At 42.1% G+C, this 27945-nt stretch overlaps 2 protein-coding genes across 5 annotated transcripts; one reads left to right on the top strand and one right to left on the bottom strand.

Annotated features, from left to right (window-relative positions):
• On the bottom strand, positions 1-17562 carry ap3s2 (adaptor related protein complex 3 subunit sigma 2). Its single transcript, XM_006628877.3, has 6 exons — positions 17401-17562; positions 16711-16802; positions 14318-14429; positions 7465-7536; positions 5766-5873; positions 1-3365 (listed from the first exon to the last, which is right to left on the bottom strand). Exons 1-6 carry the CDS (start codon positions 17467-17469, stop codon positions 3237-3239), a joined length of 582 nt encoding a protein of 193 aa, XP_006628940.1. The 5' UTR covers positions 17470-17562; the 3' UTR covers positions 1-3236.
• On the top strand, positions 16788-21039 carry LOC102685308 (uncharacterized). 4 transcript variants are annotated; one of them, XM_006628876.3, is made up of 2 exons: positions 16788-16930; positions 19145-21039. In XM_006628876.3, exon 2 carries the CDS (start codon positions 19594-19596, stop codon positions 20722-20724), a length of 1131 nt encoding a protein of 376 aa, XP_006628939.1. In that variant the 5' UTR covers positions 16788-16930; positions 19145-19593; the 3' UTR covers positions 20725-21039. The 4 variants fall into 4 exon arrangements, with proteins under 4 accessions (XP_006628939.1, XP_015198965.1, XP_015198966.1 ...); XM_015343479.2 differs by lacking the exon at positions 16788-16930 and adding an exon at positions 17549-17914; XM_015343480.2 differs by lacking the exon at positions 16788-16930 and adding an exon at positions 18202-18234.
• Positions 21040-27945: the final 6906 nt, after the last annotated feature.

Raw genomic sequence — 27945 nt, 5'->3', positions numbered from 1 at the left:
TGCCTTTCGTAGCCTTTAATAAACAGTAGTTCAGAAGTCCAATTCATGTTTTATGCAAGTGGTTCACTTTCCCAAAACCATTTTCCATTACATTTTCTTAAACTTTCCAAGTTCTCTACAGGAGTCGGAGGGTTTCTTTTTAGGATGGTTACCAAAACAAAAATGCCTCGAGTCACCCTACTGTATATGCAAACCACTGCCAATCTATTCCAACTCTTTTCCTGAAGTCACACCTGCATCTGGTTGTTCAGTGATATTCCCTCTCCTCCAGCTGGAGGTATACTCTCTTCTCTCCTTTTTGGCTTTTTTTCCCCCATCAGAATGAACACATTTATTGGACAGAAACACTTAACAAAAGGAGAAAAACAAAATAATAAAATTACTACAAGTTTTAAATTAGAAAAAATACAAAGATTTACATCTATATTAACCCTGAGTCATGATTCTCAGAGCATGATTCAGTCACAAACCTGCAGTTTTTGTTTAATAAATATGTATAGCATACTTGTTTAAACAATACACAAAAACATTGGTATTTTGCACAAAGAAGTCATGCTGTCAGTAACTTGGTGACATGAGACTATGGCTTGATCACCACAAAGTCACACACTAATCCACACATCACCATTAGAGGAAACCAGACAAGTCCGAAACAGTTTTCCAAAACATGTTATTCATTAACCATGTACTGTGAAAAAGAAACGCCATTGCATTCGTTTTTAAGACAAAGCCTGAATCACAAGACAGTCGGACCTTCTAGCACAGAAATGTCTTTGCTACACCCTCCTAAAACAGCTCCTGCTATTTTTATTTTTTTCTGAGGGATGAGAGATACAGCTGCACACCACAAAAGCTATTTTCACATGCCTGACTAGTGCTCGAGCTTAGTTTGGAATTGCAGGGCTTCGGGGGCCTGGAAAGGCAGTCAAACCCACAGACAGGATGGGTTGGGGAGAGAGCTGACAGGGGAAGTAGGTCCAACAGAAACATTCCCACCAGGAACGATTCACTTATTTGCCCTCTGTTCTGGCACATGTGGTACACAAATGCAGCGCAGCCCAGGAAGACAGTTCATTGCAGAAACAGAAGTGAAATGTCAAAGGATCACACAGCACCTATATCAGCATGCAGCAGCAATTTTCTTGGTATAAAGCCTGCCACATCTACTAATTTGCACTGCAGTCATTGCCAGCTAAGAAAAGTTACCACATGTACTTCACTGTGTCTTTGTTTATGGAATGTAGAAAAGCCCTTTTTTTACTTATTAATCTGGAATAAGAGTTTTCCCTTTCTCCTGAGGGAAATAATCATGAAATGTCTCCAGTTTTCACAGTACTATCATTTAGCCTCAATTGTTTCTATTCAAAGGAATACGCAGCCAGGAACTCCGGTCTATATGCATCACTTTACATTGTTACTAGCACTTTCAGCTGCTACAAACATGGTATATTCTGACTGAAGCTTGTCTGTTATTCATCAGTATAATAAAAGACTTCACTGTAACTGCTTCTTTTATATTTCTCCTTTCCCTTCACATGAATCATGGAAAATAACTTTGCCAGAACATAACATCATGTACATGAGATTCCAAAATCCAACAGCAGAACACAAGCGATCTTGTTCTTCACACTGGAAAGTCACTTTCTTGCATTCTGTAAGAGATGAGTGGCTCTTACGGGATGCAGACCAGGGCGTTTTCTCCCCAAAGCTCAACTGCAGTACAGCATTTCAACGTCTAAACAAATACTTCATCTTTAACAGCTCACATCCTCCTTCATCTAAGAAACAAATTACACTTCAGGGTAAAAATAAAAAGTATGAAGAGAAATACTTTCTATCAAACTGCTTTCCTTTAATATTCTGTACATTGCGTTCAGTTACAGATGAGAGTGTTACTTTTTAAAATTCAGCATAAAAGAGGAGTGACAACTAGGTCCAGCATACTGGGGACACAAACAGGAAGCTACAGCTCATAGCCTTGGAACACGGGTCTGTGGGCTCTGTCATACTCATTAAGGTCTTGGAATGATGAGCAAAAAATACGCTTACAGTATCTTTTCCCCAGACCCAAAGGAAGCTACTGCCTAGACGTCCATCTGGCAGCTTAACAAGAAAAAAAAATGAATAGCATGATTCACACACACACTACTGGAACATCAATAATAATTACAGAATCAAAACTCAACCACATGAACTATGTGCTCATACTTTCATGACCTGTGACTTCTTCGAGCACAGGTAGGTTCCTGTGCAGACATCACCAGCTCAAACCAGGTCATGTCAAGCCACCTGTGTGCCCGGGGTTACGTCTGGCATTAACCCACCAGTCAGAGCGACCTGATTCACAGAGCCACCCGGCACTGCGCAGCTGAAAGAAGAGCAGCTCTGAAGGGCCGGCAGGCTGGAGGAGCCACATACACCCCCAACATTAAAAGTAACAAAGAATCAGAACCGAATGGGACTTTCATGATTTTCATGGTGTCTGAAATACACCAGGGCAGCTCGAGACCAGATTCGTGAGTTTGACTCAAACTGCAGTGTTGGCTTAGGACAGAAAAGCGCTCAGGACACACTGGCACTGCAAGACCCTGGGAAGCTCAAATCCAGTTCTTACTGAACACAGGAAACAAAGGAGGATAATTAGTTCTCCGCTCTTCAGGAAGTACGCAAGTTAACCAAGAAAGAAACATCACCGACTTATCAGGTGTCTGTCATACAGCGCTACAGCGCCTTTAGACGTTAAATAAGTCTTTCAATGAATGACTACACTACAGCCTTTTAATCAGCTGTGCCTTCTGTAGAAAAAGAAAAAATTTTCTAAACCAAAAAATATATTTCAAACACTGTAATCACAAAAGACTTAGTTGTCTTGATTTTTGTTTCCCAACAGACATTTATGAAGAAAAGACACTTCTAGCTAAATCTGCTCTGAAATTCCTTTATGCAGTTTAATTCTCAGTTGTGCGTTTGCGTGAATGAGATAAGCAGATCTAGATATTGCTGTATCTGTATTTGTGGTTCCCGTTTAACACATTTTGATAGTGGTGGAGAAGTACATTCGGCAGCGAGCCTCCCAGCTCTGACTCGTTTCCAGTGTGACTGAAAGGACTAGGACTGTAACTAAAATCTGTGATAAAACGATTAAACGTCAGCAGCGCAATAATGACGCTTGGCCGTGTACGGTGAAGATCTGGCAGATGCAGCTGCGACTCCTGGCCACCGAGCAGGCGGCGTGCTCAGACGAACGGGGAGAGGTTGGGCACTTTGATGTTGATGTCCCCGATGTTGATGTTCCGGGGGATCTCGGGGAGGTTCATGTTCTTCACGGCCGACACAGCGCGGGCCGGCGCCGCCGAAAGGCCACCCTGAAAAACCACAGCAGACGAAAGCGCCTCAGACACGGGAAACGTTCTGCTGGCAGAGGCGAGGCAAACAGCCCTCGCATGACAGCCTGGCTTCCACATCAGTACCGATGGAGGCCCATCGAGAAAAGCAGAGGCCAAAACCAACACCTCCCAGTCAAGCCTAATTGCACTTCTCAGTTCTGAGGGTTACCCGGAAAGTTAGTTCCCCCGTTCAAACATCTCCATCACGAAAGCTGCACTGTGAAGCAATGAAACTGGAATGAAAGCAATGGAAGAGGGACGGAGGCGAACCTGTTCCCATGGCACTGTGTGATGGGCAGTGACAAGACTCAGGGTACGGACAGACTCAAGCAGTCACGCACCCTGGCCTCCATCACCCACGCATGGAAGTCGGGGTGCTGTGCATCATCACTGCCCGTAACAATGTATTACACATGATCCCAGCAGTACAGTTGTATGCAAAAGTTTGGGCACCCCTGGCCAAATCACATGTTTTGTTGACATATTTCTGCAAATTTTAATGCAGAGTTTAACACTGAATTTAACACTTTGAAAAAAGTAAAACAGTAAATGTGGCATGTGCAAAAGTGTGGGCACCAGTGTTATTTTCTTGCAAGGTCTTAGAACTAAATTCGCAGAAATATGTCAAGTTTAAGTTGGTTCACTGCAGAGGTTGTCTTAACTTCTTTTCACTTAGAAAATCAATATAATATGTAATCTGGCTAAAAAAGTACAAACATGTATTTTATTGCATACCACTGTATACTCCCAACTGCTCCACAGTGCACAAAACTCAGCTTTCTGAATTCTTAAAATTCCTATTCACCTCCCTAGATGCAAGCTCCCTAGATGGTCATATGAAATCCTAACAGCTCCAGAGCTTTCTAGAGTCAGTAGACTAACCCAGGCTGCAGATGCTTTGACACATTCAACTCTGGGCTTTTTGGTCACATGATCAGCTAATCTGGCTCCTCCAGAGCACAGCTGGTCAGAAACAATTAAACAACTATCAAACTAAACCAGAGATACGATCTTATTACAAATTGTGTAAATCAGAGAACATTAAAACTGAGTTTTGTAAACTGTAAAATCAGTTGTAAATGTTGAACTGATGAAAATTTAAACCAAATTAGCAACAGTCTATTCTAAAGATAGAAATGTGTATCCATGCAATAGCACCCTGTGGTTTAAAATGACTGTGAGTTACAATTACTAGAGAAGTGCCTCCCTATCTAATCTGGCCATGGAGCACTTTTGAGCAGGGAATATTTTGGCAAAACTCATACATGGTGTGGGAGATTTATAGATGCAGATGTTTTTCGGTATTGCTCAGGAGATGATTTGAAACATTTCCTTGTTTTGAATTGTACAAGGAACAAAATATGAAAGCAGGAAGAAAAAAAAACATGACAAACTGTTCTTTTGATAGGAGGTTAGACTAACTCTAGATTTAACTATAAAAATTGAAAAATGAAGCAAAAAAACTTAAAACAACACACTAATATAACAATCGAAAAAAAAGGATGTCCATCTTGCATATAAAAAGAGGAAGGCCAAATTTGTTCAAAAAAGGACTGTTATTTCTTAGCTTAAATGTTTGTAAAAAATAAACATAATTTAGGTAGGTAAAAATCTCTACATTTTGTGTTTTCACAAATTTGTTCTTTTCCCAGAAAACACAATGAAGTAACACTTGAAAATTTTTCAGATTTGCACCTATTCTGATTGTAAGGTCTATAAATATCAAAACCAGGGCTGGAGAGTTTCTCCACGCTGGCCAGCGGGTCCTCACAGGAATACGCTGAACAGGACTGATGCCGGGAGAACCCTGGTTTCAGGAAGAATCACTTCATACTGTACCAGCTCTCCCATTACGAACATATTATAAGTATAACGTACGTGCAACCTAAATACTGTTCAAACATCTTAGTATGTTTATTTCAAATTAAAAACTTGAGCAACATTTTCACAAATGTTGCTAGGATCCCTTTATTTTAACAGGGCAACTATTCTTTTCAAACAGAACAGAGTTTGGCAAAAACAGTCTACTGGAACATCTTAATCAGTACCTGGTGTGATGAACAAGTATTTATTCAACTGACAGGAATTCAAAAACAACACATACTGTATATTTTAACACACTGTTTGCCACCACAGTAAATGAGAGGGTATCTGCGTTTCAGATACAAGGCACCTCTGCCACAGCCAGGAGTCTTATCCTGTGTGTGATAGTGGAGGGGACAGTTAAACTGGCCCAGCCATTGTTATGTGCTTTTGAGTAGCCACATTATGCAGATGTAATGTCTAGCTGAGGCTGGGACTATAGGGAAGAGGTGTTTTGCCTTCTTAGAAGAGCAAACCCACATTCTCGGTGATGTCAGAGGGGAATAATGTGCTTACCTCTGACTTCTCCAGGCGAGTCTGATTCTCCACCTGAGCCACAATCTCATTCATGTTGGTCTCCAGCACCATCCCTCCCATCACCACCTCCTGCAGGATATAGTGGACCTGCAAGACGAAAAGCACACAGATCACCACCACTCACCTCCAGCTGCGTTTGCCTTGTTTTCACCATAGTTGGTCCATCTTTATTTTTAGCATAATTTGTATTGTAAAGCACTTCGAGAACAGTGCTTTTAAAGGTACTATCTAAAATAAAGCCTATTATCTGCAACAGACCTGGTTTTTCTTGCTCACAGGGATAAGATATGAGAAGGGAAGGGCATATAGCCGACTCTTGATCTTTAGAGAAACTCAGAAATTATGTGATAGGCTGCCAAGTAGAGAACTTATAAACCTCAATCAAACCCAACAGCACAAAACAAGACAATGTTACTTTCTGCAATCATCACAGCATTTGGAAAAAAACTCTAAGCATAACCAGAGCATCTTGTGTCAAATCACACAATTCATTCAATTCCCTACAGCCGTGGGCCACCTCTGTGTTAAGCTTGTTCGGGACACCCATAAAGCTTTGTGTAAAGAAGCTTTCATATTCTGTACCCTAAATAAATTGCCTTTTAGTTTCTAGCTGTGACCCTGTGTCCTTGTTTCACTATGGAGTCTAATGTAGTACCCAGGATTCAGACTGTGAACTGGCAATTCCAAACCGGGTGGGTATGATGAAAACAACTGGTGATTCAAAATGTATGAAAAACAAAAACTGGACATAGATTTCACAGAATACATAAAGGACCATTTTTTAAACATCTCTTATCTGAGCCTTTTCACCTCCAATCCCTTAAGAGAGTTCACAAGCTCTTCCCAGAATACCACAGCCTGCAAAGCTCAACTGATAACGCTGAAACTGCCAAAAAGGAATTGTATTATCCAAAGAGGAAATATAAACAACAAACCATTCTCTGGCTCTCATGTCATAACCACACCTGCGCATATCACATGTTAATTAATGCAGGTGGTAATAAAAGGCAATAAAAGGTAAGATAAGGGGTAAAGTTCCATCTGTGAAATGGCTCATTTTCTCTGCCCTCAGTTTCCTTTGAAACCCCCTGTACTTTATCAATTTCCAAGAAACACCTGTGGGGTCAAAAGCAGAGACACAACAAGAAAAGGGCAATAAATCCCTTTGCAACCAAGATACAACCTTATTAAGATTTTAAACTTTGAAATTCTAAGACTAAAGTCAGTTTACGTGTTGAAACATCCCGAAGTCTAAGTAACTCACCACCTCTAATGGGATCTGGTACCAAAAAGATGGCACAGGGATGCCATGGACTAGCTTTGTGAATACCAGACCTTGGAAGAGGGAGTGGCAAACACCCACAGTGCCATGAGTCTGACATTACACACAAAATTCCTGGGGAGACACTTGGAAAATGATAAAAGCAAACTGATCGGCATGGATTCTGAGTGCAGGAAACTATCGCAAGAGGATCCTGGGTGTGTAGACTCTTCATCAAGACCTTGGACCCTTGACATCTGAAGAGTAATGAAATGGCAGTTTAACTTGTCCTTGAATTAACTGAACAAGGGTTGATTGCCTGATTGATTCCAGGACAAGGGTTGAGAGTAGAAGCATTTTGCAGTGAACCTGCAGAACACCACACCTGCATGTCAACAGCCTGATGAGTGCCATTACCTTATCCATGTGGAAAATGAGATCCAGTTCACAGACGTTTTCAAAGCATTTATCAAGGGTTTCCACAAAGACCTGCAACACAGAGAGGATTAATCTGAGTTCATTCGAACATGGACAGTTTTGTTTGAGTTGGGGAACTGAAACAGTCCAGCCCAAGACTGAAAAACACATTCTCTTTCTTGTATATACTTCCACAGATCTAAAACGAATCCACCATTTAACCACAGAGAACTGTGAATTATGCTAAAAAGGGAATGTCACGAGTGTTAGTGGACTTCAGACCATAGAATATCAAGCCTTCCCCAGACACAGAGCAATGTTTCAGGAAGCTTCAGACTCCCTGGACTTCTATAGCTTAACAGAATTTAGTGCACTACACAACTCACGGGTGCTGCTCAAGAGCATCTCTCTGGGGCCAACAGTAATGTTACCCAACAATACATATCACACACATAAAAACTTGTTTTAATCAACGTCAGCATATCAGAACGCTTAACAAAGGAGAAAATTGCAGATTAACTCAATATTAGAAGCTGTATAATTTAACATCACTAAGCCATGTCACTTGATGTCAACCCTATATTGAAAATCACAGCCAACAACCTATCTCTCAGAACCTGTCATTCATCAACAGAGGCAGTGGCAGACCCAAGAGAGGCACAGTTCCCAGTACATCCAACAAGAGTGTACTTACTTCTTCCGATGGAGAAAGTGAAACGTTTTCATTTGAAACAAAAATCATAAAAAACAGAAATATAAAGGCAAACCTTTCTCTCCAGGAGGTTCTTTAGCAAGGCAGAGGTATGGCTAGCAACAAACTAAAGCTTGGCTTTTTTTTTTTTTACACACATAATGCATCTGAGGAGCCCATATTCAGGCAGGCACCTTTCAATTCTAGTGTGACCCATTGCTACATTTTTCAAAGATATTAATGAACTCAGTTCACATTAGTGAGACCCGGGCAAAGCCACAGGAAAAAAAATGATCTCCATTTTTAATTAGAGCTCATTTAGAGTTACATTATCTCCAGCAGAGTGAAATAGCACTCCTCACTCAAGTATGCAAAATGCATACATTTTGTGTTGGTACTGGACTGCTAAAGTTTGATTAATACAAATCTTTAAGCCTTCTGGATTACATCATTTTTATTTTATTAACTTAATAAAGTGAACCAATGGTTCAGGTGTAGGCTTGGCAGGGATAAAACCTCACTCCCTAGGAAAAGAGTTTGATGGCCACAAGAAAGATGCATTAGATCTAAATCCTTTCAGGTGTGTGACAAGGGAGGGAAATGGGAGAAATGGGGAAAATTTAGTATCGCCTGATGTATTAGAACAATGGCTGTCCTTGGAAGAGTAATTTCAACAGAGCAACTGCTGCAATTGCACAAGAACACGATAAGACATGGGAATTAGCTTCTTCTTTCAACAGCTAAGCATACATACTGTACCTTAATCTAAATTAAATGTCAAGATCAAAAGATCAACTTCCCTGGCCAAGTGCAATACCATCTCCCAGACAGCACTGCACACTAAAGTTCGGAGACTTTTGGGATTAGTCATCTCATCCCTTTGGCAACAAGGTGAATTCATTTTTTTTAATTAAAAATTTTTAAAACATTTAAAGACAGAAATTGTCTAAGAACGAGTAGAAAGGCTGTGATGTTTTGGCAGGGCGGAGCGGTGGCTCTGTGGTTCAGGATCTGTGCCCGTGGCTGGAAGGTTGCCGGTTCAGATCCTGTGGCCGGCAGAGGAATCCTACTCTGTTGGGCCCCTGAGCAGGGCCCTTAACCCCAACTGCTCCAGGGGTGCTGCATAAATGGCTGACCCTGCGCTCTGACCCCAAGCTTCTCTCCCTGTCTTTGTGTCTCATGGAGAGCAAGCTGGGGTAGGCGAAAAGACAGATTCCTAATGCAAGAAATGTATATGGCCAATAAAGTGATCTTATCTTATCTATACTCTGTAGCTCACAGGCAGCTTGTTGAGTAAGGCTGTAGAATCCTCATACCTGTACCCCACACGTACAAAGGGCTATTATCCCGAGCTAAAAAAACCCTGCCCCCTGCCCCCTGCCCCCACCCCAACAAGATGAAGGGAAAAGGTGGGGACAGACCCCAGATTTCGTTTAAATGTGTAAATGCACAATTGTAGACGTATATACAGCAGTTCATGTATTCTGTTTATACACTGACCAGAAGGAAGCAGTTCTCTGAAAACCACACAGCCCTCTTGCCTGGTATATATTTTTCAATACATGTACTACTAGTAGACACTGTCATTAAAATGATCACAACCAGGAGGAGCAGGTCAAGTTATTAAAAACCACACCACACCAAACAACACTGAAGATGTGTTGAGGACAGTGGTGTGGGTGGTGACACTGCGCATTCTACCTGTTTTCACCTGGTCTCAGATCTGAATCACCTGGATTTTTCCAGCCAGCAAAGATGATGTAAGTCTGCTGCTCATCAGTTCAACCATACACTGACAGCCTCCCAGAGTCTAGTCATTTGATGAGGTGTTCTAATATGTTGACAATGGTGTGTGGGTGTATATATATATATAAACAGTGTTCAAGAATAAAGGTATATTGATCAAATCTATCTAAAATAAACATTTAATCATTTTTCATCATTTTTACAGAAATTCAATTTTTTTACTGGCTTATATGAAATTCAACAAAGAGCTTCCTTCATAGATGTGTAACAGAAAAAAGCAATAACAAATCAGAACTAAAACTTTATCTTAAGGTAACTGAACTATCAGACAAGTTGTATGTGTTAAAAGACAAGTACATACTGTATCTGTTAACAGAGATTACAAGTTTTATCTTATCATCTCAAAAAATTTAACAACCTTGTAGGAACAATCTATTCTATATACAGCTTTCAGAGCTAATAATAATTAGAACAATAAACAGTACGATGATGTCTCAATTCCATGAAACACATAAAGGGCTTTGCTTTCTTTAAAACCCATTTTCTGTTTGCTCTTCACCTGCTGTCTAAATGTGCATGCAGGATTCATTATCATTGGCACTCAAATATACATTTTATTTACACCTAACGACAACTTGTCAATTGTGACTTTAGCTTACTGCATTAATGAAGTAAAATCAAGGATGTGTGAAAACGTTTTGTCACTCAACTCTGATAAAACTGAGGTTCTGTTGTTTGGAGGTAACAGTACAGATAGGACTGCTATAACCTCAGGTACCCAACTCTGAGGGTTTCAAATTTTCCCTCCAAGATTCGGCACATAATCTAGGCGTCATCTTAGACGCAAGGCTCACATTTAACTCTCATGTTAATGCAGTATCGAAGGCATGCTTCCTACAGTTAAGAAATATTGCAAAACTAAGGCATTTTCTCTCCAATCAGGCCACAGAGAGACTAATACACGCTTCTGTATACAGCAGATTAGATTACTGTAATGCCCTACTATCAGGCAGCACCTATCGCACTTTCAACACCTTACAGCAAATTCAAAATGCAGCAGCTAGAATTGTTACCAGGAGTAGAAAATACAACCACATAACGCCTATACTTAGCTCTCTTCATTGGCTTCCTGTCAGGTACAGGGCAGACTTCAAAATTCTTCTACTTACTTATAAGGCTCTCAGAGATCAGGCACTTGTCTATCTAATTGAGCTTATTAATGTATACAATTCAAGCCACCCACTTAAATCACTGAACGCAGGTCTTCTTCTTATTTCACATAACAGCTGGTGGTAAAGCCTAAAGCTACAGGGCCCCTAGTTTATGGAACAGTCTGCCAGCCTACGTACAGGATGCCGAGTCAATCACTGCATTGCAACTACGGCTGCTGGGGCTGTACATGCCATTGTGTGTCTCAGTGTTGGCCTAGGGTAGATCCAAGAGGGACATCGTGAATACAGCTATCGTTTAGGAGGATTTGCTGGTCAAAGAGATCTGCATGGAGTACTGGTACACAGAAGGACTATGACAGAAGGCTAAATACTCCACACTTAGTACTTTTCTTTAACTGTATGATGTTAGCATGCCCAGAGGGGTTGGGCAGCCAGTTGACCTTGGACCCCTAGAGGTTTTTTTTTCTCCTTCCTGACAAGTTTCCAGTTCCTCTCCTGTGTTGTCTTCTGGATTGTTCTCTGTGTTGTAATGTCATGTAGTGTCACATAGCTTTGTTATGTGGCCCAGTGTTGAACACTCCACTTGCTGAGACTGATGGTGATGTGACTGCAAGGCACTACATCAGTCAGGACCTGGGACCACACCTGCTGCCCCTCCTGCACACTCATACTGTTATAAGCGGATGCACTGCTTGCCAGACCCGTGTCTTCCAGGGCAGAGCTTTCCAAACTGTGTGCCCTGACAAGGTTATGAAATCAGAAAAGATTGTGCTTGAAAAGTGAGGATCAGGAGCTCTGTGGAGCTCATGCCAGCTTTAAATAAAATAATAATTTAACTAAACTCAAATGTGTCTCATTACAATTGTAGTCTGAACTCAAAATAAATGTTATGTCTCGCTGTATTAAAACTTACCGTAAATAATCATTTGACGAACGATGAATGGTTTGCAACAATAAATGTGCTGCAAGCTTAAAAAGTTATAAGGTATCATATTGTGAAAACACAGAAGTCACTTTCATCATGGAAGATAAAGAGGTAGAAACTGAGACACCTATTATTTTCCATTTGTTTGAGTAAGCAAGGCTATTAATATCTGATAACAGAAGCTTGCAAATAAGACCTTTAATCTCAAATAAAGTTTGAATGCCATTCCATTATATAAACTTTACAGGAACAGGCTGTTTGGCAGAAGACAGCAGGTTTTAAATTATGCAGGTTTTCCCTCACCGCTTTGTTTTGAGATCACATTTCGCTCCTGAATTGAAAACATGTTCAGATATTTTGTTGAATTACAAATTGAAAATAAAAAAAACAGATGCGCGCCTATTTAAATGGAATATTTTTCATCAAAACTAGAATACTCATACATGATGCTTTTAACACTTTCAAGAAGTTAAATATAACCTAGAACAGCAAAAGAGAATCAGAAACTAAATGATTGCGTAAGCATTCACCCCCTAAGCTATGGCAAATATGTTCAACGTGCATCCCAGAGTCATAAAATGACAATGCAAACGCAGGGCAAAGAGCTTTCTGGTCTGAATCAAAAGCGTTTAGTTCTGGCACAAACCCAACACCGCACATCACCCAGTCCACAGCTTCCCTCCTGCCAAGCATTCTGGGGGCAACGCAGGGTTGGAAACAGGCGAGTTCCCCAGGGGGGGGGGGGTCATTTAGGAGAACCACATTCTCCAGAATCCCACGGGAAAGGACCGAATTGGCGGCACCTGGAGGCTTTAGCTCCTAGGCCAGTCAGAGGCTGTCTTTTCACAGACCCTCGCGGTTTAGTGAGACAGGGAGTATTCAAAAAGACAACTCAGAGATAAAGGTTTTTGGTAAGCACTACAAGCCAGAGGGGATAATGGCGGGATAAAACTGGTAGCAGCCTCGGCCGTTTTCCGGGCCAGGACCCTGCGAAATAAGAAGAGGGTTAACGAGCGCAGCTGGCCAAGCGGAATCAACCGAGAAAGGTTATTGCCGCTGCTATCCAGGGAAGACAATACGGTTCAAGTGGAGACCCCCTGCCACGCTCTCAGAAAGGGCACTATGTCATCGTTCTGCTTCTCATCAGCAGAGACCAGAAAACTTTCGGGTTTCGGGGGAAAACCGCAAAGAAAAACTGAACCTCAGAGGAAAACCTGATACTGAGAGTCTGGTGAAAAGCTGGCAGCAGCTCATTCACAACTCGCTGATGCTGCGTCTCCACCTAGAACTGACTCAGGGCGGGAACACTTACGAAATCTTCTTTGCCCCCTAAGAGAGGTCAGTGTGAGTATTCACAATTTGATTAGAAACATTCTCTTTAAAAAATGTACATTCAGCAAAATGAGACATCATTGGAAGCGGGTGCACACTTTTGCTTGAATGGATTCATATCCGCCATATCAAGGTATGTTATACAGGAAGGGATGTCTGAAACATGTCTGAAAGAACGCAGATCTCACATTATAGGGAAGACTCATGAAGAAGCTAATTACAGTTATCACAGCTGGTCATTCGATCGGTACGGTATATGTTTTTTTTACCTTGTGAAGCTTTTTACCTTCTGCATGACAAGTGGCTTTATTTAATCAGGCGGCATTACTTCATGTCTTTAAAAAGAATTCGCCCTGTCCAAAAATAAAACTGCAACTACTGCACATCCTGTTCTCAGTCAGTCTTACTGGTGTTGCTGCTTTATAAGAACAGTAATAATCATTTAGCATCTCATAAAGCACAATAACCCTACAGTTTATTGTTCACAGGAATTGCACAAGAGACCTTTTTCCAAGGTTGCACTGTTCTGCTGACAGTAATCCTTCTTTCACTGCAGCTCTAGGGAAGCAACAGCAAATAATAAATCTGAAAAGGTCTTTTCCAGTAACTAATCAAAATACTGCTTATGTAATTGCGCCACCTTGTGGTTATGCAGGGAACACGAGTTGTTAAGGATTTTTATAACACCCAATTAACTTCTTTTTTAAAACTGTTTGAGTGAATTATTATCCTTTCTCATTAAATTTGATTATTTTAAAACTTTTGCAGCTATTCGTCACTTGGGAGCAAAAAACTTTAAAACACTGTCTGATAAGATGTTAAGCAACTTGTTTAACTAGGAATCTTAGCAGTTATTACTTTAAAACCTAATGAAGGTGAACAAGAGGAAAAAATATAACAAGGCTTATTAGCCCTCTCCTGTCCTCACAGATGGGAAGTCTGTATTCAAAGCTCACCAGGATGAACAGCTAAAAGTATCATTCATACCTGTATCAGATCGAGAATCCCGAGTTCACTTTCCGAGGAGTCCACACAAAAGACGAAATACAGTGTGGCATAGTGTCTGTAGATCAACTTGTAATCAGAGCCACCTATCAAACTGCAAATCGAAACAAAAAACAAATTCACATTGCTGCCGTACATCATAGAAACGTCCAGTTTGATTTAGCCAAAAACAGAACAATTCAGACATTTTTCCATAATGGCTATCAACATTTAATCTAAACTTACATTGAAAATATTGTTTAGAAACTTTAAACCAAAACAGAGAACATGGCAAAGCTAACTCACACCAGATACACTTACAAAATACTGGTAAAATCTGATTAGGCGGGGTTTGCCATGGATGCTGAACACCAAAATTGCCTTCATCATCTTTCTTTTTTTAATTTATTTTGAATGATACAGCCAAAGCTAATCTAATCTCAATGTAGTGGCAACTACACTTGGTAGGCTGGTGGTGCATACAGGACTGACAATATAACTTCTTTCAAAACCCATTCACAGAAATATTCTGGAGAATAAATCAGTCTGAACATTAAGTATTATTTTAATTAGTGTAAGCTATTATACAAAGTAACCTATATACAGTGCCTATAGAAAGTCTACACCCCCCTTGGACTTTTTCCACATTTTATTGTGTTACAGCATGGAACCATGACGTATTTAACTGAGAATTTTAGTCACTCGTTAACACAAAATACTCTATAATATCAGTTTAAAAAACACTTTACTAAGTTAGTTAAAAATGAAAAACAGAAAATTATTGAATGCATAAGTATTTACGCCCCCGCCAGAGTTAATACTTGGTAAGACCACCTTTGGCTGCAATTATAGCTGTGAGTCTCTTTGGGTAAGTCTCTATCAGCATTGCACATCCTGATACTGGAAATTTTGCCCATTCTTCTTGACAAAATTGCTCAAGCTCCATCAAGTTGGATGGGGACTGTTTGTGAACAGCAATTTGTAAGTCATCTCACAGATGCTCAATTGGACTGAGGGCTGGGCTTTGACTGGGCCACTCCAGGACATTAACCTTTTTGGTTTTAAGCCACTCCAGTGTGGCTTTTGCTGTATGTTTCGGGTCACTGTCCTGTTGGAAAATTAATCATCTTCCAAATCCCAGTGCTCTTGTAGATTGCAGCATGCTTTCCTCTAGGATTTTCCTGTACTTAGCTCCATCCATTTTTTCTTCTATCTTTATGGTCCTTTAGTCCTTGCCGCAGAGAGGTCTCCCCAAAGCATGATGCTGCCACCACTAGGGATGGTGCTCTCAGTGTGATGTGCTGTGTTAGGTTTGTGCCAAACAAAGTTCAATTTGGGTCTCATCAGACCATAGAATCTTCCTCCGAATTGTTGAATCTTTCACATGTCTTTTGGCAAACTCCAGTCAAGATGTGATATGAGTTTTTTCCCCAACAGAGGCTTTCCTCTTGCCACCCTTCCATACAAGCCAGATTTATGAAGTGTGCGTGCTGCTGTTGTCTCCTGCACAGTTTCATGGAGGACTAACTCCTTCAGAGCTGCCGTAGGCCTCTTGGTGGCCTCCCTTACTATGTCTCTTCTTGCCTGGACACCTATGCGGAGGACGGCCAGTTCTGGGCAGATTTACAGTTGTTCCATATTTTCTCACCTTTTTAATGATGGACTTCACTGTGCTTTTAAGTATATTCAATGCCTTGGAAATTTTCTTATATCCTTGCCCCGACTGGTATTTTCCAAGAACCTTGTCTCGGATCTGCTTGGAATGTTCCTTGGTGTTCATGGGTAGTGTTTCCTTGGAAATGCACAAAGTGGGGAAGCTCCCAGACCTTAACTGCCCACAGGCAGACTCCAGTCAAGTAATTATGTGACTTGGAGAAGAGATCTGGTTACTTCAGAGGTAATTTAGGTGTGTCAAACCAGGGAGGTGAATACTAATGCATTCAATTAATTTCTGTTTTTTATTTTAAATTTATTTAGTAAAATGTCCAGCTTTTTTTTTTTTACTTTGACATTATAAAGTACTTTCTCTTAATTCTCAGTTGAATAAATCCTGGTTCCATGCTGTAACACAATAAATGTGAAAAAGTCCAAGAGGGTGAAGACTTTCTATAGGCACTGTACAAGACAATTAATGAACTAGAAAAATAACAGTTTAAAAATAGTTCTCATTTTCTGTATGGAACTTACAAAAAAACTGACAATATTATAAAGGTCATAGCGCTGTTATCTAAAGCTGACTTGCACGTGAACAGATAGAAGGAGGTTGAGACACTACAAGTGAAACAACACAAGGTATAGAAATGACTGTATAAATTCTTCATCGTATAAAAAGCGCAGGTCTTGCAGCAAGAACCCAGCGCCCATGTTTACTTACGCACGCCCCAGACAACACACACCTTCCTCCTTCCAAGAAGTTGCACACGTTGTCGTCCCGCTTGGACACCAGGTGGAAGGTTTCCCTGATGATCTGCTGCTGCATGTCTTCAGGCTGCAGAAAGCACGTAAAGGCATTCCAAAGAATACAGAACAACGACAGCACCGAGCACTTTAAACGCTGCCATATAACGCACTCAAACAACAAAACTGTCTTCGGGTTGGTATTCTTGCTGTTTTAAGGTAAGATGCCACCTGGTTGCACTAAGCAAACGCCCAGGCCTCTCCTACCCTCCAGCATCTGGGATACAGGCACTACGGTTGGACTTCTGCCTCAGCTTTTAAAACCTCGACAGTGATTTAACTATCATTTTGGAAGGATATGAAGTTCGACCTTAAGATCAGAGAAATGAAGCCAAAACAGTTCATTTACCCGTTTTTAACAGACAGAAAGCTGTTGAGATAGAGGCTACATTTGACATTGCAGCAGGTCAGCTTGAATATCCTGTCTTAAAATTATAACGGAGCTAAATATTATACAAAGAAGCGATTTCACCAAAATCAGAAAAATATATCATTGGGGATGTGTTTTCCATCTTGGCTATCTGCATTTATTCTTAACTTAAACGGCAAACGGTTTTTAGAAACTTTAAACCAAAAACAGAGAAGACAACACAAAAAAAAACGATTTAAGACTGATCAGATCCACTTACAAAATACTGGTAAAATCTGATGAGGCGTGGTTTGCCGTGATTATTGAACACCAAAATTGCCTTAATCATCTTTTCTTGTTTCAACGACTTCTGATATATATATTGACGAGAAAAATAAACACATCCACCGCACAGCGGATATCCGTCCCCAACACAACGGTGTCATGTAAAGTGTGTCCGACTAGAAACACTACCGGCAAAGCACAAAAGCAGCGATTGCTCGCAAGTTTAGATTTACGCTAAACCAATCCTTCTATTTTTAAATATGTTTCATAATCTGCTCTGTATATTAAACATATATTATTTTCTATATCTAGTATGACGTCGCTTAATAATAAGGAATGAAACTCCTATCGATGTTAGTCTTATAAAATATTAAGTAGTTTCATTTCTTGTTGAAAGGTTATTCCAAAACATTGTTACATCGTGGACTGTTCTGACGGTGGTTTGGTAAAAGGGAGCTTTTGAATTATTTGTAAAAAGTAGTTTAATCATAAAACTATCGTAAGTGAAGGTGGGTTGAGATCAGCGATTATGCCGGTATAATGAAAGGAAAGTTATCGGGGCCGCGATCGAATACGTCACAATAAATAACTTGTATTTTTTATAGTTATACCGAAGAAAACTATAGAAGAAAAAGAAAAATATGGAAACTCATAAAAGTGTTTGATTTTGTTTAGATTTGATAACGTAGATTACATATATCGTGACGTAGGACCTTGGTTGGTTTCAAAGTTTAAAAACCAATGGAAAACACTAATAAATTCATACTCTGCATTGCTTTTTTAATGTTGTGTTTAATTGTGCCCACTAATTACACTAGGTAGCCAAAAGGTAAGTGTTTCAATATCGATAACTTAATTACATTTAATATTTTAACATCCTCTATTTTTTCTTGTTTGCTTGCCGTTCGCTGACTGCTGTCAAGATTATCGACACAGGGCGGGTTATTTATTCTAAACTCAATTTTATAAAGAATAGTATTTTTCTGTAATTTCAACAGTATGAAAAGGGATTTAATATCTGTTTATTTCACATAGATCATTACATCAATAATGTCGTTTATATAGTGGCTTTTAATCCAAAGGATCCTAAAGCACTTTACATGTAGAAGGGAACCCACTTCATCCCCCACCTACACCTAGATCAAATGTGGCAGCAATCGTCCTCTTGCACAGCAGATCAGCTGGTGAGAAAATTTTCGACTGAATTAAGAGGGAACTCTAGGGAGATTGTCCAGATTGTATGAACCCAGAAAGGAATTTAGTCAGGACATCGATGTTGACACCCCTGCCGTGGCGGCTTTAATGATCCAGTAGCCAGGACCTGGTCCGGCTAAACACTTGATAAGAGGGAGGAGAACTGCTACAGCGCAGTGTCCCTGGTCACTGTGAGCAGTGCTTTGGGAATCCTGGTTTAAAGAAAAGTACACCAACTACTGGTCCACCACCAGTCTCTATACAGTGGTATCTCCAGCACTGACCAGGTCCAGCCTTGTTAAACAGCTGAGATCTGACAGGTTCCAGCTTGAAAGTGGAAAAGCTGAATGAAATAGACATTAATACAGACATCGATACCGAAGCCTTTTGTATTCTTTTTAACAAATATTAGCTGTGTTTTGATATATATTGTATTTTAACCAAATTAAAAACCATGCTTTTTAAATAGTCATTATTGTGTGTGAATGCACAGAACCAAATACTGGACCTACAATTTTGATTTTCTTCTTTTGTTTTCACTTAAGGATCTTCAGACCCATGACCAGTGATGAATTTTAAGAAGGATAATAAGTTGCTCTGCATCAGCCCATGTTTTTCTCGCGACACTCCCCTTTAAACACCGAGCCGCACAGCGTGATGAGAAAGAAATCCCTCAAGAACCATTTGAAATTCAGTTCCTGATTTTGATCAATCACTGTCATGCAATCCATTCATGGCTGAATAACCGATAGCACTCCTCTCAGTTATTATGCCCAGAGTCTCCTCGTTCAGAAGCAAAGTCACACAGCGCACCCTGGGACGAGCCTACAGCTGTTCACCATCCAGGTTCAAGACAGAAGAGAAGTGCCTTCAGTGAAGAGATTGCACAACACCTGAAACCTCTCTGAAGGGTTCAGCGAAGCCCTTTCTGCTCCTGAAGGGAGGTTCAGGTGTCTAAACTGGACCTGCTGACAGACGCAGCCACTTGCATGTCATGCCTCCCAGGAAAAGAGCTCTGCGCCCCGTCGGCCGAAGCCGAATGCCCAAGCCTGAGCCCAGCTTCTTCCCTTTCGACCTGCTGCCGCTGGAGTGCCAGGTGCACGTGCTGTCCTTCCTCGGCGAGGTGGACAAGTGCAGCGCGGCGCTGGTGTGCTTCAGCTGGAGCTGCGTCGTGCGCTCGGGGAAGCTGTGGAGGGTGGCGGACTTCTCCCGGCGGGGGGCTTTCCACGCGGGCCAGGAGGGGCTGCTGGTGTCCAGCCGCGAGTTTGAGCGGTGGAAGGCGTGGGTCCACCACTATGCCCACCACCTGATCTCCCGGGGGGCCAGCCTGCTCACCCTCAAGGCAAGTTTCGACCTGGGGGACCAGCACCACAAATGGGGCGACTTGCTGTCCAACCTTCTGGAGAGCATCCACTGCAGAGACCTGAGCCAGGTGGACCTCAACTGGACGTTCACCCTGCTGGAGCCCCTGGATCTCCGCCTGCAGCCCGCGTCCGGGTCCAGCTCGCATCTGGAGAGCGTCACAAAGGCGGACCAGGTCAATAACTTCCAGGTCCTGCTCGCACAGCTCGCCCACAGCTGCCCCCGCATCACGAAGATGCGCCTGCAGTTTGACTGGTCCGACACCTCGGTCTCGCTGTTGACCCGGTTTCAGCACCTGCGCGTCCTGGAGCTCAAGTACTTCTGGGTTTTCAAAGGGGTCAGCCATAGCTCTCTGGAGACGCTGAGCAAGTCACTGCCCAACCTGAAGTCCCTGACGCTGCACGTGTTGGTGCCCCTCAGGAGCCTGGGTGTCTCCTACAAGCTGGAGTCCCTGTCCCTGGAGTTCCTGGACGTGACTCAGAGCCGGGGCCTGGTCTTCTCTTGCCTCAACCTGCCCGCGCTGCGGGAGTTTCGTGCCAAGAAGATCGTGCGGGGCATCACTCTGGACCGTCGGACCAGGCTGAGGATACAGAGCCGGTGGCCGTGTCTGTACCAGGTGCTGCGCGAGGGCGCGCCGAAGCTGCAGGCCCTCAACAACGAACGGCTGCTGCCCAGCTGGAAGGAACAGAGTTACCGGGAGCTGGCCTCCCTTCTCCAGCAGTGCTGCTACTGCCCGCAGCACCTGGACAGTTGGCTGTGGTGACCAGACCTCCCTGGGAAATCACTGGGGCCGCAAGGCCATTGCAGTCATTCGCTGACAGCTACTACCGGCCTGGCGAGCTCGCCTGGCTGCACTGTGACGATCTGACATTTCATTAATCAAGTCTCATTTAATTCCATCTTAAAGATGGAAAATCGTTTTTTTTTCCTCCTTTTTTTGCCATGTTTTACTTTGAAAAACAGAGTGTTGAAAATAGTATTTTTGATAATACTGAAAGATCGGTTTGCCCGGCATTATTCCTGTTTTTGCAAACACTGTATTTCATGTTAATAAAATTCTGCTGAAGTTTTACTGGAACACACAGTGTGTCATTCCAAGGCCTGTGAGCACACTACGCACTACACGCTACGCATTTAGCAGTATTCAGATTTACCATCCTACAGATCGCTTCTCCAGACAGTGTCCCATGTGAATAAATGAGAAAATCAAAACAGTCTCGTAATTATATTGTTACGTTAAACCACAGAGTGATTCATGTAACACAGTGATTGAAAACAATGTTTTCCGAAATTCCTTTCCTAAAAGTTTTCTCAGGAACCTGAGATCCCCCTTTGGGTGCCAGCATCCTATTGCCATATTGCATTTGTATTGTTAAAATTTTTTCGCACGTTTCCCTGCTTTGTCATTATAAAAAGTGGTTTTCTGGAATGAAAGGCTTTACTTTGTTTACTGGGGCAGTCTAAACGTAGTGCCTTAGTTAAGCGTACAATATCAGTACCTCACCTCAAACTGAGCTTCCAGTGAGGAGTCCTGGGCTTAACCTCCACCCTGCACTGCTACCTCAACAGTGCACTGGGCTGCTGCCAGATTGTTGAGAGCAGTCACATTTAGTCTATATGACCCAAATGCCATCCAACACAGTACTGTTCTTAACCTGAGTGTTCCTCTGCTTTTAATTTTTTTTTCCCTTAACATTATCCTTGTGCCTAAAAGGTTTGGTCTGGCGTCAAGCAATGTGCAGAGTAATCCAAAGTAAACGGACAAGGAAACCTATTGCTGGAGTTTTAGACAAGTTTGTGTTTTAGAAGTGTGGATGCTTCAGTTATTTGTAATATATACGCACTCGATTCGGAATTAACAAATGTTTCAAGACTTGGCTGTCTGGGCAGCGGGTCCTACCTGTGCTGTGTCCAAAGAGGGACAGCTAGGGCCTGCAGACAACCCCCAGCAGGACCACTCATCTTGATCCACTGTGAGCTCCAGTGCACATGACAGGAGAGGCTATGGCATCACTGCAATCCTGAAAGCCACCTGTAGGTGTCACTGCTGTGCCCAGAGGAGCCTGACTAATAACTCACATTACCAGACTTCTGCCACTCATTCTCTGGCATTTGGTCACAATCACCAGTGACATGACCCAGGCTCGGCTGAGCCACATCTGGGCATTAGAGTGAATCAGGGCTGCGAGAAGGAGCGGCTACTGCTTGAGCCACTTGAATGGGAGTCCCATCAAATTCAACAACCTAGAAAAATGTTGTTTTTCTGCAGTTCGCCTACCGGTCACACCTGGGAGTGGAGGATGCAGTCATCTATCTGCTACACAGAGCTAACTCTCACCTGGAGAAGACGGGGAGCATTGTGAGAGTTATGTTCTTTGACTTCTCCAGTGCCTTTAACACCATCCATCCACCTTTACTGAGAGATAAGCTAAGGGCGGCGCAGGTGGACACTCCCCTGCTGTCCTGGATTATAGACTATCTGACCTGCAGGCCACAGTATGTACGGCTACAGAGCTGTGTGTCCAACAGGTTGTTAGCAGTACTGGGGCTCCACAGGGGACTGTCCTTGCTCCATTCCTGTTCACCTTTTACACCTCTGACTTCAGGTACAACTCTGAGACATGTCATCTGCAGAAGTTTTCGGATGACTCTGCAATTGTGGGGTGTATTAGAGAGGGGAGGGAGGAGTAAATTAGGAGCTTGATTACCAATTTTGTGGAGTGGTGTCATCTTAACCACCTCCAGCTTAACACCAGCAAGACCAAAGAAATGATCTTCAACTTTCGAAGGAATAAGTCTCCGCTGAACCCTGTTTCCATCCATGGTGAGGACATAGAGGGCGTACATTCCTACAAGTACTTAGGGGTACACCTGGATGATAAGTTGGAGTGGCCTGGTAACACTGATGCCCTGTACAAGAAAGGTCAGAGCCAACTCTATTTTCTTAGGAGACTCAGGTCCTTTGGTGTGTGCGGAACACTGCTACACATTTTTTATGAATCAGTGGTGGCGGCGGCCATCTTCTATGCTGTTGTGTCCTGGGGCAGCAGCATCATGACAAAAGATGCAAATAGGCTCAATAAACTCATCAAGATGGCTGGCTCTGTGTTGGGGATGAGCCTTGACCCCATGGAGGTGGTGGCGGAGAGGAGAATGCTGACCAAGCTCACAGCCATCATGAACAACACCTCTCATCCGCTTCATGGGACTGTTACTGGGCAGCGGAGCACATTTAGCAACAGACTGCTCCAGCTACGGTGTTCAAGGGAACGTTTCCGCAGGTCTTTCCTCCCGGCGGCTGTCAGGGTGTATAACACTGCCCTAGGCTAGGACTGTTAGCCCTTAATCTGCTCCTCTATGGACAGCATGTTTACTCCATTATACTTTTTGGACAATCAGTCTATATAAACCTATGCACATTTTGCACATATTTTATTGTTTTTACGGTGACTATGATCAGCACATTTTGCACACACCTATGTATTTATTTATTTGTATTTATTTTGTTGTCTTTTGTTTCATAACTATTCTGATGTCTGTTTTGCTTGTCTTGGGCTGGACTGCTGTAACACATCAATTTCCCTACGGGATTAATAAAGTATTATCTATCTATCTAAATGGAGGGGAGTCTTGTTTTCAGATGCTAAAGATCTGATACAGAGAAACTGACCAGTGATGCCACTGACGTTTTATGGAAGTATATGGAAAAACATCTGGACTGTGTAGAACATGAGTGGGAAAACTCCTCCAAAAAAAGAAGTGTGTACCAGCTTGCAAGGAATCTCACTTGAATTCTGTGAAGTGCAAAAACAATGTGAGTAGGCCCTGTAGCAGCTGTCCTTTCCAAGTCCAAGGTCTTCAGATCTCATTGAATTCAGGTTAAGCAATGTCATGATTGCACTCTTTTTCTACCAAAAGATTTACATCAGCTGGGCAATAAAATGGTTGATAAACAAAATCCTGGTACTCCACAGACATAGTGCAATACCAGATTCAAGTGAAGAGCTTGTTTCTCCACGTTGTCCCTAACGCAATTTTCTCACACCCATCGCAACGTCGCAAAGGGGGCGGGTGCAGACATTGCAGAGAGCCCCCCTGTGGAACATCTCCATGTTCTCTTCACTGCCAGCCTGACCGCATATGCTCCGTGTGCGTGGTGTAGTACCACATGTCACCACCAGAGGTCTCCCGTCTCATCCTTTTTTAGAAGAAGAGAGGCAGATTCGAGTAAGGTATAAACCGGCACTTACAGTATCAAGGCGTCTGTTTCTGCAGATTTATTATATCCTTTTTGCATAGCTTACCCTTTAACCTATCACAGCTGAATAGCTCGTTTAACGTTCCGCGTTTGTGACTCATCAGGAGACGAGAAGCCAAAGACTCCCGTATTTATCAAGGTATTTACCGGCACTCCCATAAACCTGTAAAGAGAGGCATTGCTTTATCGACAAAGCTAAGCGCTAGCTTCACCAGAACACACACATACCTTCATGATTCGGTAATAATCAATTAAAAAGGCATCTAAGAGGCACCAGCACTGAAACATCACAGAGTCCTGTTTTAAAATGAATGGTTTATTTCCAAATGTAGCTGGTAGGGTATTGTAGAAATCTGACTCTGGGCTGGGGTCATTAGTCCAATTCCTGACCTGACTTAAGTGCATTTTAAACCCACACCTTCTGTATGTGACAGGTCAGAAATAACTGGTGTAGGTGACACATCAGGAGTAACTGGATGGCATTATCAGGAATATCCACTGTGCCATGGTGCCAAGTGGAAATATTTTCTAGGAGTACAATGCGGTTTGTAATTGTAACTCATAAACCCCCAATCACGGTAAAAAGACAGGGTGGCCATCGCCATACACGGACTTTAAGACTCTCTGTAACAGCTGGAATTCAGGACATTGGTGGCAGATACACCCTATGCTCTCACTGTGCTGTGATACCTTGCATCGCTGCAGGGTTAAAAATATATATAAGCATTTTTTCCCAGTTTCAGCTAGGGTGGCACATAGCTAAAATGCAAAGAGACTTCCACGCGACTTCATAGGTCTTTCAAGAACAGTTCAAAGTATTATTAGAAGAAATAATTGCTAGAAACCGGAAGACTTCTCAGATTGATCTGCATAATTTCTGAGTGGCATGTTTTGAAGAAACCATAAAATTTTGTTCTAATCTCGCAAAAATAGACTCAGCACATATAGCTCACGAAAGGGCATTTTGAATGTATTTTTTTTTCCAGAAACTCATATTTTACTGAATAATATATCCATTATTAAACATAGTTGCACAGATGTCGATGTTTCATAGAGGTAGAGACTTAAGTGCATAGTCCAAAGAAGGAAAAAATGCAGTCAAGCCCTTAAAATGAACACTTGAAAAGAAAAAACATGAACACGAGATCATTTTCAGATTGAGTAAAAAATAGCAAGCTGATGAGCTAAGAAAGAGGTTCACACGATCTGCTTATGCAAACACCCAACAACAGAAAACCTTCAGCCTGAATCACATCACATACAGTATTAAATGATCAGTTTCACATGACATCTGTAGAACTACATCAAAAATCAATTAAATATTCACCAATTAGCACACACCAGCATGATTTGAAGGTTCACAACAAGCTGCTTGAACCATAAAAATTAACTTAGAAAAGGGATAATCCTATAGCCAGCAACCATATCACCCTGGAACTCACAACTGGCACCCCACTGCAACTAAGCAAGCAAACTATGTGTGAGCCTGGTCAGTACCTGGATGGGAGACCTCCTGGGAAAAACTAAGGTTGCTGCTGGAAGAGGTGTTAGTGGGGCCCACAGGGGGCGCTCACCCTGCGGTCCATGTGGGTCCTAATGCCCCAGTATGGACACTATACCGTAAACAAGCGCCGTCCTTCGGATGAGACGTAAAACCGAGATCCTGACTCTCTGCAGTCATTAAAAATCCCAGGGCATTTCTCGAAAAAGTTTCGGGTCCTGGCCAAATTTCCCATTGGCCTTTACCAATCATGGCCTCCTAATAATCCCCATCTATGAATTGGCTTCATCACTCTGTTCTCCTCCCCACTGATAGCTGATGTGTGGTGAGTGTACTGGTGCACTATGGCTGCTGTCGCATCATCCAGGTGGGGCTGCACATTGGTGGGTGTGGAGGGGATCCCCCTTCCCTGTAAAGCGCTTTGAGTGGAGTGTCCAGAAAAGCGCTATATAAGTCTAAGCAATTATTATTAATTTGAAAGGTTTAATTTTAAGGAACATTAATTCGGCAATTAGAAATCAAGCACTAATCATTTTGCATTTCCCGTATTCTCTTCAAATTCCTTGATTTTTACAAAAATAAATATTGTGGCAGGATGGGAGGAGGAGGGCTTCTGGCCAGCGCGGCTTGACCTTCCGGCTTCTGGTGCGGTTGCGCATTGTTGTGGGCTGTTGGGTTGTCATGTAAATAGTTACAAGTAATAGGTTTATTCCATGCTGAAAAAAAGAAGAAAGAAAACACAACGTTTCGGCCGTGGGGCCTTCTTCAGGTGTGTGTATGTAAATAGTTATACCCAGTTTACTACCTTTTATACCTGTATCCACTTAACCACCCTATACTGGACAGTGTGTACCTGTACCCCAAGTGGCCCTAGTGTGTTAAACTCACGGCGCGCTGTCTTTGTCTGCTGTTGTCTTTGCTGCTGTGCCGGCAGTAAAGAGCCGATTCCAGCCTGAACTGCTGTCTGCATCCTCGCCGACCCTGTGTCGCTTCAGTATATTTGTTCAAGAAATCAAAGTAGGCAGCTGCGTCAACATGTGAAGGCTGCGAAGCAGCAGGTAATGGTTTATTCCATGCTGAAAGGAAAAAAAACAGATACAACGTTTCGGTAGCCGTTTCTCCCCATGTTACAGAGTGGTAAAACTAGATAAGATCGATACATAAGCCCTTGACACAACTCTTCCAGCAGCTGCTCGAGAGATGGGGGGGTTGTACCCAGGGTAGATGATATCTACTGTCGTGCCCATCAATAAGAAGGTTGAGAAAACTGAACTTGGTAATTATAGACCAAAAACTCTGACTTCTATTATATATGAGATTATGGAAACAATTATTAGACTCAGACTAGGAGATCACCTATTTGTATGTAGGATCCTAGGAAACAGTCAGCGTGTGTTTAGAAAAGGTAGGGATTGCTTAACAGGCTGATTAGAGTTCTTTGAACAAGTGTAATTAGTGGAGTGTCATAGGGACCAGTACTCTTCCTAATTAAATCCGTTAAGGAAATTCTAGTCAAGTTATTAAATCAATCAAATTTACAGAAAATACCAAAACAGGAGGATCGACAACACTATATTGGAACAGAAAATAAAATTTAAAAATATATAGATAAACATCACACTTTGGAAACACCTGGCAGATGTCCGTTAATGTAGTGAAGTGGAGGGTTTCGCTTGCCTAAGCAAGAACGAAAACTAAATACAATCTGGGAAACGCTGAAATAGAAGAAGCTCCTCATGAAAAAGCCTCGGGCGGCGTTAATGTTAACATTTTGTTCACATCTTCCTCATATTGTCTAGAAAGAAGTAATCAAATAAAGCCATACAACATGTTAAGATAGATAAAGGTGTAGGATTTAAATCAGGTGATGTTATGTTGAAATTGTATCATACACTAGTAAGACCTTGTGGAGAATATTGTGTATATTTGTGGTCACCATGTGTAGGAAACAATGTCGCTCTGGAATCAGTCCAGACAAGCACAACAGATACATTCTGGGGGATTAAGGGGCTGAACTACACGGACAGGCTGAAAGAACTGAACGTTTCCAGAACTGAATACAGAAGAAGAAGAGACCTAATACAAGTATTCAAAATCCCAAAGACCTTTCAAAGCGGGCACAGCAGGCACCTTCAAAAAAGAATCATGAACCTTGAGACACAAGTGGAAAACATAAGGTACAAGTTTATTAGAAATTAAGAACGGGAGACTCCTTTTTACTCAGA

This window comes from Lepisosteus oculatus, chromosome 5 (assembly GCF_040954835.1).
Source record: "Lepisosteus oculatus isolate fLepOcu1 chromosome 5, fLepOcu1.hap2, whole genome shotgun sequence".
NCBI classification, from domain to species: Eukaryota; Metazoa; Chordata; class Actinopteri; order Semionotiformes; family Lepisosteidae; genus Lepisosteus; species Lepisosteus oculatus.
Note: the sequence above shows the minus strand (reverse complement) of the source record. Positions and strands in the feature narration are given on the sequence as shown.

What these genes read in the sequence shown, in the direction of transcription:
- ap3s2 (XM_006628877.3), bottom strand. Translation starts at nt 17,469, where the DNA reads ATGATTAAGGCAATTTTGGTGTTCAATAATCACGGCAAACCACGCCTC. An exon ending in TCAGATTTTACCAGTATTTT is followed by an intron (nt 16,803 to 17,400) that starts GTAAGTGGATCT and finishes TGCTTTCTGCAG; the next exon opens with CCTGAAGACATGCAGCAGCA. An exon ending in GGATTCTCGATCTGATACAG is followed by an intron (nt 7,537 to 14,317) that starts GTATGAATGATA and finishes TCTGTGTTGCAG; the next exon opens with GTCTTTGTGGAAACCCTTGA.
- LOC102685308 (XM_006628876.3), top strand. Translation starts at nt 19,594, where the DNA reads ATGCCTCCCAGGAAAAGAGCTCTGCGCCCCGTCGGCCGAAGCCGAATG.